This window comes from Chelonia mydas, chromosome 10 (genome assembly GCF_015237465.2).
Source record: "Chelonia mydas isolate rCheMyd1 chromosome 10, rCheMyd1.pri.v2, whole genome shotgun sequence".
Taxonomy (NCBI): domain Eukaryota; kingdom Metazoa; phylum Chordata; order Testudines; family Cheloniidae; genus Chelonia; species Chelonia mydas.
Genome location: NC_051250.2, coordinates 14,943,299 through 14,955,206, shown reverse-complemented (window position 1 = coordinate 14,955,206; position 11,908 = coordinate 14,943,299). Strand labels below are relative to the sequence as shown.

General features: G+C 42.5%; 1 protein-coding gene across 13 annotated transcripts in view; it reads left to right on the top strand.

The window, feature by feature from the left end:
- The first annotated feature begins 75 nt into the window (after positions 1–75).
- LOC102937591 (transformation/transcription domain associated protein) overlaps positions 76–11,908 on the top strand; it is a 157,087-nt gene continuing 145,254 nt past the window's right edge. For 4 of the 13 annotated variants that reach the window (XM_043523258.1, XM_043523257.1, XM_037911505.2 and 1 more), the window contains exons 1-8: positions 99–194; positions 1,428–1,524; positions 2,395–2,558; positions 2,926–2,975; positions 6,075–6,185; positions 6,853–6,957; positions 7,789–7,872; positions 8,962–9,018. In XM_043523258.1, the coding sequence (XP_043379193.1) occupies positions 2,459–2,558; positions 2,926–2,975; positions 6,075–6,185; positions 6,853–6,957; positions 7,789–7,872; positions 8,962–9,018 (507 nt within the window). In that variant the 5' untranslated portion in view covers positions 99–194; positions 1,428–1,524; positions 2,395–2,458. Of the gene's footprint in view, positions 195–628; positions 687–732; positions 750–1,427; positions 1,525–2,394; positions 2,559–2,925; positions 2,976–6,074; positions 6,186–6,852; positions 6,958–7,788; positions 7,873–8,961; positions 9,019–11,908 lie in introns of those variants that run through there. The other 9 variants (XM_037911510.2, XM_037911509.2, XM_037911508.2 and 6 more) reach the window with 8 other exon arrangements.

Here is an 11,908-nt window from a genome sequence, read left to right as displayed (position 1 = left end):
CCGAAGGTGCCACAAGGACCCCTCGGCTGTTTTTGCGGATACAGACTAACAGGGCGACCGCTCCGGAGCCCGTCTCTGCCGGCAGAAGCTGTGGCTTTAACAGCAGGGCGGCTCCGCAGCGGGAGGGGCGGCTCTGCCCGGGAGGCCACGGCGGGCCTGCTGCTGGGAACTGACCAGCTCCGCAGCTTCCGAGGGTAAATGCCGGTGCGCGGGTCACGGACAAGGCCATGCCCGAGCTGGAGGGGCTGCGGATGCCTTCGCGCGCAGCCTGCGCCGGGTGCCATAGGCCGCGCCGCCGCCACCAGCTTGTGGCCGGAGGGGCTGGGCTGGGCTGAGCTGGGAGCCCTGCGCCGGGTTCTCGCCCGTCGTGCGGGCGTTGGGAGGCCGGAGCTCTTGGTGCCTGGCCGGGGGCATTGGGGCTGGGGAGCCCCGGGCCCCCCGCTGGCTGACTGGGCGGGGGCGGGGCCGGGGCGGCCGAGGGGCCGGGTGGGGGGTGCTGGAGAGAGGCTGGGCAGCGATGCGCAGGGGGCGGCGGGGAGCGAAGCCGTTTGCAGGCGGCGGCGGCCGGAACTGAACTTCGGCAGCTTCCGTCGTGCGCTGGGTGCCCATGCGCCGCGCCCGGCTGCGGGCTCAGGCTGGAGGCGACAAAGGAGGGACTCGCGCGAGCTGGGGGCCGGGGCGGGCAGGTAGAGCCGGGGGCGGGCCGCGGCGGCGGCAGCAGCCCCGGGGACAGACCAGACGCGGGGTAGGTAGGGCCCGGCCGGGGACTAGGCCCGGGGGGGTGGGGGGGGCGTGGTGCCGGGGTAGAGCCTGGGGCCGAGCAGTCGCGTCCCGCAGAGGCCCTGTTGTGAGGGGGGTGGGGAGGCCCGGCCCGGCCCGGCCCGGCCCGGCCCGGCCTGTGTGAGGGGGAGGGGATCTGGCCCTGGGGGGAGACGACACCCTGCTCTAATGGTAGGGGGCAGGGATCTGTCGGGGGGGGGGAGTCTCTGCCTTGCTGGGGGGCAGGGATCTGTCGGGGGGGGGGAGTCTCTGCCTTGCTGGGGGGCAGGGATCTGTCGGGGGGGGGGAGTCTCTGCCTTGCTGGGGGGCAGGGATCTGTCGGGGGGGGGAGTCTCTGCCTTGCTGGGGGGCAGGGATCTGTCGGGGGGGGGAGTCTCTGCCTTGCTGGGGGGCAGGGATCTGTCGGGGGGGGGTGGGGAGGCCCTACCCTGGTGGGGGGCAGGGATCTGAGGAGTGGGCAGTCCTAGCCCTGGTGGGGCTGTGGGATCTGAGGGAGGGTCAGGAGCTCTGGCCTGAAGGGTTAGGGAGATGGCACAGATGTCAAGGACTTGGACCTGAGAGGAAATGGGGGTTGGTAGAAGGAGCTGGATGCAATATCGCCTTTGTGCATGTTTTTAAAATACGTAACAGGATTCACACAATTACAGGGCCAGAGCACTGGCTGGCATGGGGTGAGCATAGATGGAGTCCAATCAAAGAGAAAGTGCCCCCCTCAGTCAGGAGAGAGCCACCGAGACAGAGAAGGTAAGGGTAGAGAGAGGAGCTGAGACTTCTAGGTTGTATTTCCAGTGCTGTCATGAGCTTCCTCCCCCTTTGGGCAAATCACAGAGCCTCTCTCTTCCCCTGGGGGCTCCCTTATCTGTAAAATGGGTAGACCAATTGTCACAAAACTTTACAGGAGTTTTGTGACATTTAATCAATATTTGCAAAGATATTAAGATGAAAGGCGCTGTAAAAGTGAGGTGTATTTTTATTGAAATGTAGATTGATCTGAAAGCTAAACCAGATTAAGATGTCAGATGTGACAGAAAGTAAGCATGGATTGTGAAATGAGTTCAGCAGTAAAGCTCTGTGGCAGACAATGAAAACTAAAACCAACTGAAACTCTACTGCTTTCAAGTTTTATTACATATTGGAAACTCAGATCATGTTTGTGGAAAAGCTTGCTTCAGGTACCCTGAAACCTTGTTGAGAGATACTTAAAAGGACATTATCAACTTGAAATCTAGTCACGTTAAAGAATGCTGTTAAAAGAAGTTTATGTTGTGCTCCCACCTCTGAGTTCCCTTGCTAGTTTTTGTGTCTTTTCCACTGTATTTTCCTAATCTTTTAAAATGTTTCTCTCCCCTGTTGCCATTTGATGGATCCACACAAACAAGAGGGAAAACTGACTATATGCAATTCTGTAAAAGACTCAGTAACAATTTTTCTCTGATTTTTTTTTTTCAGTTAGTTAGATGTTATGAGTTGTGGTTATAGGCTTAAATACATGTAAACAAATATGATTTTTAAATTGATGGTGCTCCTTTAAAATCATATGTCATAGGAATAAATCTAGATGATGGTGTCTCCATCAGTAAGTAGTCCTACTTACAATGTTTTTTGTTTTTGTAGGTGGACTGATTCCCCTCCTCCCCCCCCAGTTTTTTAGTAAACTCTAATCTGGTCCAGAAGAAAAATGGCCTTTGTTTCGACACAAGGGCCCACTGTGGTTGACCAAACCACTTTGATGAAGAAATACCTGCAGTTTGTGGCTGCTCTAACAGATGTTAATACACGTAAGTTTATTTTCCATTTATTAAGGAAATGTAATTCTTCTTTACTCATTTGCTTCAAAGAGTTCTATAATATTGTCTACTGAGTTGGTTGGTAAACTTGCATGGGGTTCGCTTTGTATTTCCTTTGATCCTTGATGTTTGAAGAAGCAAAATGATGAGCATTATTTACTTGAGCCTTAGAGAGAAGTGTGTGAGTATGAAGTGTGAGTATGAAATTGTGTGATTGTGAGAAATGAGTACCTTACAACTGGGCAATGATAGCTAAACTGATAAGATCTGATTGCTTCTTTCACCTGTGAATGTTTGATGGTATTTGTCTGGCTTTTTTTGCATATTTAATTATTCACTTGAATTTGCGATTTTTCAGCCGATGAAACAAAATTGAAAATGATGCAAGAAGTCAGTGAGAATTTTGAGGTAATTATAAAATTAGCGTACTTTTGAATGATTTAAATGCAATATTTCTTGTTCTTGGTGTGTATGCAATCTGGATTTCTGGTCTTGTTTTGTTTGTTGTTTACTTAAATTCAAACATATACTAATTATTAACAGCCATTACTCATTGGTTCTGTGTTTAAGAAAAACCTTATTTCATTTTTAGAATGCATTACATGTCTCACTTGAAATTTATTAGCAGAGTTATTAGAGAATTGTAGGTTGTGTCCCTCCGGGGGTCTTCTCTCCCCCCCCCCCCCCCCCCCCCAAATAATTGTTTTAACAGAAAATCTTTGTTCAGTAAGTAAGTTTGATTAGTTTGTTTATTCAAAAATGTATTTGAATTTTACCTCTCCAGTGTTTACTGCGTAACCTGATAAATTTGTCTGTGGAATTGTGTCTTTAACTGAGTTCAGGTGTACATTTAGCTCTTTTGAAGTTTCGGGCTGCGTGGCTTTTTTGTATTGAGATATGCAGTAGTTTAGAGGTGAGGATGAGTTGTCAAGTGGGGATTCCTTCCTTGAGGATTGCAATGAAGTGGAGGTGACAGCATTGACCCTTTTCAGTTCTTGGAGGGCCACAGGATTCAGCTGGGCAGGAGAAAATAGTTTAGACATATTATTAAGAGGTACCAGGTAGAAATATTAGATGCTAGGTTTTGGGGGAGGGATAGCTCAGTGGTTTGAGCATTGGCCTGGTAAACCCAGGGTTGTGAGTTTTATCCTTGAGGGGGCCATTTAGGGATCTGGGGCAAAAATTGGGGATTGGTCCTGCTTTGAGCAGAGGGTTGGACAAGATGATTTCCTGAGGTCCCTTACAACCCTGATATTCTATGATTGTTTGCTCAAGAAATGACACCATTATATTACACTAAAATCTGAATGGAATTCCCCCATTCTTATGTGTTGGCTTTTATTTAGAAGTACTGAATTCTAGGTACATTAGCCAAACAGAATTTAATATGGGGCATTCGAGCAAGAATATCCACATTAATGAAAAATGCCACATGATGTTTAATGACCAGTGCTGAGGACCTCTGTTCTATGTCTTACGCAAAGGTACATCCTACAGAATGGTAATCTCTGACATTGCTGTTGAATGAATTGCTGCACCACTTCCTGTTGCCCCTGGGTTATCCATGAAGATTTCTCATCCAAGTACTGATGTGACCTAACGCTGCTTAAACTAGGGGCACACAACTCAAGCTAATATAGCTCCACCGTAGAGAAGATAGTGTTAAATACAAAGTCAAATATTGAAAGAATGTAGGCAATACTTCTTTACCTGAATACATATATATTTTTCTTTTTGCCTACGCAACTCTGTTGACATCTGTGGCAGTCTTTCATATCAGTCTCTTGCAAGTATGTGATGGATGAATTTGGAGTGTCATTCTTCAAAAATTGCTGCAGGAAGGGAGAATGTTTTTTCTCTTCCCCCTGTTCTAGAGCTTCTTGGCCGCTGCAAAGTTGGGAGAGAGCTAAGAGGTCTTGAGTACCTCCCCATCCTCTGTTTTTGAGCCTGTCTCTCCTGAGTTGCTCCGGTGTCTGCCTCTGCTGCTACTCATCTCTTTTGTGCAGTAGTGGGAGTCTGACATTGACTAGATTCTTGACAGCTTTGCCCTAAAAGGCCCTGAAGAGCAATTCTGAAATTGACCAGAGTCCTGTTAATTTCACTTTTCTGCTTCTTAGTGAAGATACATGGAAAGAAGTCTTCATAAAGCAGGAGCGAGACCTGTGGCTGTGTGGTAGCTTTTGCTTCTTGCACTGGTTAGTGCGGGCCAGAAAGCATCATGGATTTCATGCCTGTCAGAGGTGTTGAAGGGTGTCTTCTCTTCTCTGATCTCTTCAGTGTGCTGGGGGGAGCAGGGTTAGCCTGCACGCTCCCAGTTCTTCTGTAGGGCTGGGGAGTCAGAAACATAACCAGAAGGAGAGTTTCGTCAAAAAGGGAGAGACCGTAGGACAGAGGAGAAGAGGAGGTACCGGATGGGCAGCTCCTTTCTTGGCTTTGGAAGGGAGCAGGGACAGGCCTGCAGTTCCTGCTTCTGCTGCTGAGTATTGGCTGATAAGTGCCCTTTTAATTTTAACAAGTTTTAAACTGTTTCTCTGCAGTCCTCCTATTGTATCTACCTGCAGTCTTACACTTGCATTGTAAGCTCTTTGGGGCAGAGACTGTCTTTACACAATGCCTAGTATATTGGGATCTTCCAGGTTTATGACTGGGTCTCTAAGCTCTACCACAAATCAAATAATAAAATTGGCTGTATAACTTGTTCTGTGTGTGTGTGTGTGTGTGTGTAAAGGAGGGATGTGAATAAACAGTTGACATATTTAACTATAATTAATAAAATATTGCATTCTTATTTATGCCTAACCTAAATATTTGTGTTAGAGGCATTCTGGTGTACTTTTGAAGTTTACCTAATACTATTGTTTTGTTGAATATAGCTAAGAGTTTCCAAGTAACGATTAGGATGGGTAAACTAGGCTTCTGAATTAAGTGCAGCACTTATAAATGGAGGCAGTTTGCTCCTCTGATACTGTTCCCAACTTCGTAGCAAACAAAACAGCAGCATGAGATCAGTCCTCACAATAAAAAGAAGTAGAAATGTTTAATTCTAACTTTTGTGGTACGTATGCCTGCATAAATAACTGTAGTCTGTACTTAGTTGTGGGTGAGAAGGCTTGAATGTCATTGAACAAGTGAGTTCACTACATCCAGGAATTTAGTCAGCCCTTTCATTTGAAATGGTAACATTTACAGTATTTGAGCAGTTTTTCTAAATGTGAGTAAGGTGTTAGCTTTCCCCTTCTGGGGTATTTTTTCCTGTGTTCAATTTTATTCATTTTTAATGTCAGTTTTAACTTCCTTTCTGTCAGAAGATGGTTGATTGTTAATACTTTAAAGATTTGGGTTTTTTTTTAAAAAAAAAAAAAAAAAAAAAAAAGCTTTTTCAGTGGTTCTATATTTTGATGGCAGTCTGTGTAGCATGTATATTACAAGTAACTTGGTTAAATCACACTTGAAATGAGAATATTCCTCCTCTGCTCAAAGAAAGTATTTTTTTCTTTTAATAACTAGAATGTAACATCATCCCCTCAGTATTCTACATTCCTGGAACACATCATCCCTCGATTTCTCACCTTTCTGCAGGATGGAGAGGTGCAGTTTCTTCAGGAAAAACCAGCACAGGTACTCTGTACAAAGCAACAGTTATCTTTTTGTGCAGTTTGAATTTACCAGTTCAGAAATGTGTGAGATTAGAGAGAGTGCTGAGCGAGCAAATCTGTTTTTGAATATATGTTTTATATATATATATATATACACAAAGAGGCAGAATTGAAAAAGTCTGTGCTCCTCTCAGTAAGATACTTGTTAAATAAAGTTGGCTATTCTGTTTTTCAAACATGTACTTTAATACCCTCTCTTCTATCACTTAAAAGTAGCGTACATGTTACAGTTGGCTCTATTACTGAGAGGTGATCACAACTCAGTTTGCATTTCAGAGTTAAAGGCAAAAGTTGAAGCTTTACTGTCAAATAGTTACCAGAATATTTTTATCATTCTTTTAATTTAAATTGCATTTTAAGAATGCAAACTAAATTTGTGCCATGCTTTATAGCCAAATAGTTGAACATTAGAAGAAATTACTATGTATACTTTTATAGGCATTTAATCTATTTGAAAAAAAAAGTTTGTTTTTTTAAAAAAAACATGTAATTTGTGATTTTAGTGAATTAACACATTAAATATTTGACTTGAACAAGAAATCTTTTTTTTTTAAATGATTAAGGATTGTCTTTTCAAAGTTTTGCTTATTTAAGTTCTAATAGATATCTTTGTTCATTTTGTTTTCCAGCAATTGCGTAAACTAGTTCTTGAAATAATTCATAGAATACCAACAAATGAACATCTTCGTCCCCATACCAAAAATGTCTTGTCTGTGATGTTTAGATTTCTAGAGGTATTTTTATTTATTTCACTTTGTTAAAACTATGCTTCAGATTTGGAGAAAGATTCCTCTTTCTCCTCCTCCCCAAAAATATTAGGGTAGAATTCTGACTACACTGATGCTTGGGGTTAGATAATCTTTAGAGTCACTTTGGGATGGGGTTGTTCTATTGTTAATAATTGCATTGTTTGAGCTGCTTGGACAGGAGGGGCAGTTGATTAGTCTTCACTGTATGATGTTGGTTTGAGATATAACATATCTGGGTTCTATTTTACCCTTATGTAGACTCTTGAAATTTTTGTTAGGATTTTACTGAGACACAGAACTGTTCTTGATAGCTTACTCAAGGTAAGATGTCATGAAAGAACATTTTTTCTAGACTAGCTCATTACATAAGTAAAGAGGAGAGGGCCAGTGGCCCATTTTAAATCCTTCAGATTCTTTCTTGCATAGAATTTAAATTATTGATAAGTGAGGCCCAGTATAACCTGCTCTGTGTGAAAGGATCACTGTCCCTGTAAGGAGCCCTATTGACTTTGGTTAATCAATGGGGCTTTGCAAAGGGATCTGCTGAAGTAGAGCAGGTTGCAGGATTGAGGCCTGATCTTGCCAAATATACAGACTCAATATTTCCACTGACATTTTAATGGGATAACCATAGACACAGATTGCAAGACTGGGCTCTGATAAGGAACATGTCCAAAATGAGATGTTTTCCTTGTGGCATTTTATATTAGGCAGAAACTTTCTAGGTTGCCAAGATTAAATTAGAGCTATATAATATATATTTAATGAAGTTGTTTAAGAATACAACAATGGGCTAATTAAACAAATGTTTTCCAGACAGAGAATGAAGAAAATGTACTTATTTGTTTGAGAATAATTATTGAACTACACAAACAGTTCCGGCCACCAATCACCCAAGAAGTGAGTTGTATTTTATTAGGTGATGTTGAAGAGTTACTCTACTTGATCTATTTCTGGCGTATTTAATTGATGAATATGCCAGAAATATTCGTGCACTGCGCTCAGTGTTTTATAGGCATTAATATGCTGTGGGTATCCTGCATTTTAAAAATTCTCCTGAGAGTTAATGCTGTAGACAAGGATTGATCCAGGGTTTACAGGCTCAATGGTTTTACTCTGGAGCAGCATCAGTTTTGCTCCTTATGAGCCATCTGCCTAGATTTATTGCAGTGGAGTAACAACCTGCTGTTCTAACCAAATATGCAACTGACTAGCTTTGTCAGTTTCACTCTGATGATATTACTTCTGCTAGAATTCTGTGTGCAGAAACTGTGGTACCAGCATGACCTTGGGGAAAAGCCAGAAGGAAAATAAATACATAGAAGGGAGGTGGTAGCCCAAAACATTCCAAATGAAAGATAAGGATTGAAAGGCAGAACAACATGGGATGGGGGACCAGAAGATTCTGGATGAGTGGGGGAAGGTGGAGGACCAACGTTTCAGGATATGGAGGTGGACCACCAAAAAGAGGGAATCCATGAGAGGAGAAGAAAAATTGGGGGTATTTTGTTCTGAGAGAGGGGAAGAAAGTCTGCAATCTATGTAAGTTCTTATACTGTACTCTGTTACTAGGGTTATGAGTATCTTACAAGAACTAGAAAACCAAAACTGTAGTATCTCTTCTTCCCGCATCCCACTATTGAGAGGATTTAATGGTTTTGGAATAATGTAATGATGGTGTATCTGTGTTTGAATTATTATTGTGAGTGTCTTCTTACTGCTATTCAAGTTTAATGTTGACAGTAAACTGGCTTGGTAGTCAAAAGAAACTCTCCAAAAGTATCTCCTCAATCCATTTTAAATTTTTGAGGATTCATGCGCATACTTAAGTGAAATTTAAGTATGACATTAAGTAATTTAACAAAAGATTCTTGAGTACATTTCCCCCCCCCCCGCCCCAGTATTGATACAAGGATCTTAAAGTAATGAAATTGATTCCCCCTTCTTCCGCCTCATCCTCTAGTAAACTTAATATTCTTTTCTTCCTAGATTCATCATTTTTTGGACTTTGTGAAACAGATTTACAAGGAACTTCCAAAAGTAGTGGTAAGTCTTATTCCCTGTGATCACACTGTGTCTGAAAGTGGTACTTCTTGTTTTAATTTGTGCTAATTATAAAATGACTTTTTTAAATTTAGTGACATGTAACTAATGCTGTTTAAAGAAAATAAACTATATAACAAATATTACATTTTAAAAAGGGAGAAATTAGCAGACTTCTATTGAGTTCTTACATTCTGATTAACCTCCATTTTAGAACACAATCTAACTAGCGTTAGAAAGTGAAGTCACTATTAGTTTGGTCAGGGATTCTTCTTTTTTTGACTTAGAGCCTAATTCTAGACTCACACACACAAAGTATATTTTGAAGAAATCACCTGCTATGCCTCAGACAATACCTAGTGTTTGGAGGCATGCATTTGTAAGTGCGCCCTGACTCAAAGATCTGATTTGAGCCTTTTCTTAACTGCTTAATAACTAGAGTTGAACGTGGAGAGACTACTATTTCAATCAATAGTGAGTAAAATGAGAGTATTAGTACTCTGTAGTTTAATCTTATGTTCAAGACTTAGTGTGATAAACACTTTGCTAGTAATAGGAAGTATGAAACCTGTTTTTGCCATGTTCAATCACACAGTATTTTGATATTTGCCATCATGAAATAGATTGGTTTTTGTCGCTTTCAGTGTTTTGTAAGTCAGCCTTTACACTAACATAGGAAGAGAGCAGCATCCATGATGTGGGGTCTTAGAGACACTGCAGCTTAGGCATGGGCTCCACAGATGCAGTTGCAGTTCGGAGCTGCCCATGTGTTCTGTACGCTCTCATGCCACCTACAATGAGGGTATAAAAATGGAGCAACCCCAACCATCACTCACTTTCGTCTTACTGCCCAAGGCACTGAGTTGATGCACAATGTCTTTCTGCTTCCTATAGCTCTTGGGGATAGGATTAGGGTTTTATAGTTAGTTTTTGTGCCCCACCCCCTGCAGCCCCTGTAACTTTTTTTTCTTGTTTCATTTAAGCTGGTTGACTAACTCCTCTACCTCCTCCAAAAGACTCCTTGTTTTCTTTCCAAGTCTCAGGTCTGATAGCTGAGATCTGCCCTGCCTGCGAGACAGCTATGCCAATGAATGATACACATATAAAGTGCCTTTTTTGTTTAGGGGAATCTCCTACCTCCAAACAACTATTTTATTTATAACCCTCTTTTTGAAAACACACAAGGAATGTGATGACCACTTGGTGCTGTTTTTGCTGGAAAAGATAAGATTTTGACACTGGGATTTCTGCCCGAGAGCAGTCTGCTTCTGCTTATGAACTTGTTTCAGCTTCTGCTTTGGCTACAAAAGATGCAACTTGGGGGGCTAAGAGGTCTTTTGATTCTGGGAGTCCCTGAAACATTGAGCCTTCTATTTGCTCTTAAGAAAAAGAGAAATGATGTGAACAGGATTTCAGGCTTTTTGAAGAATCACAGTACCAATGTGACTTTGAAAAAGCAGAGATCTCTAGAGGCAGCTTGGCACCAATCTGTATCGCTGGTACTGGCCAAGAGGAAGGGTAAAAGTCTGCCTCTGAGTTGCCTAAGGCTATTCCTTCAAACTCACATTGGTGCCATGATTCTGTGAAACCCTGTTCTTTTGATGCAGGGGTGCAGCATGTGTCTTCATTGATCAGTACTGTTTCTTAAGTACAGTTGGCATTGGTGTACTGTATGCCACCAAATCACTGCATTGTGATAAGAAGATATCTGCCGAGGCAGCTGCATTGGAAGCATTGGTCACAGTATCATTGACATTGGTACTACCTCCTCTTTCTTCCCAGTCTATTTTTAAATCTTCTGCAGATCTAGCTATCACCCTGGAACTGGAATCCCCTTTGCTGAATCTCTCTCCTTTATCTGTGATATCCAAACCTCTGCTTGGAGTCCAGAGTACTGAAGATGAACCTGTCTGCATTGATCATCTATGGTAGTAGTGTCTACCTTTCATACCAAGGGGTTCTGAGTTTGTGTTTCTACACTTTTAAGTATCTGCACCTCCTTTAGAAGAATTCTGCTTATCTTCATAAGGCAGAAGATGTTGGCAGCAGATGTTGTTCTCCTAGGAGATCTTCTCATTTGCCTAGAGTGGTTCCTGAGAGAAACCTTTAAAAGGGGTCACGGATCTCATGCTTCTGTCATGTTCCTTGGTTCCCATCTCTTTGGCACCATATGCCTTTACCTTCCGGGACGCAGTGGCCTTAATGTTCTGTGTGGAGTCCTCAGCCATTCCCTGCTCTGTGCCATATACAGCTGCATCAAGATCTAGAATAAGGTTGTCGTCTTCCTAAAAAACCAGCCCTCCACAACAAAACAACCTCAAACAAACCCACACCCCATCTCAGTCATTGCTCCAAGAGCTTCTTCGTGGTTCTAAACAAACTGTATAGTGATGAGGAAGACCTCCTCAAGGAATATGAGGATCAATCTGGTCATATCGGCTTTGTTGCCTGATGAAGGTGTGACACCATCTACTACGTCAAAAATAGACCATTTTGAGGCCATGCAAGATAGAGATGTAAATATCTGTAAAAAGTTAACTGTTTAAATGATTAAAATTGTTTAATTGGTTAACCGATTAAAGGGAGAGGAGCCCAGGGCTGGGGGTCAGCCGGCCGGCCCGGGGCTGTGGATTAATGGTTAGGGTTGGTTAACCAGTAAGACTAATGCTTACCAGTTAACAGTTTAGTATTTTACATCACTAGTTCAAGATCTCCTTAGAAGAGTAGTGGACACTTGAGTTTCTGCTTGAGATCATTTTAAGAGAGCTCTCCTAAATTATTTGACATTTCCCAGGGTTGCTTAGCCATGCTTATTAATAAAGGCATTCTCAAGATAGCCAAGGGTCTGTGGCAGCCCACACTTTCTAAAACAGCCACATCCAAGAGGGCTGAC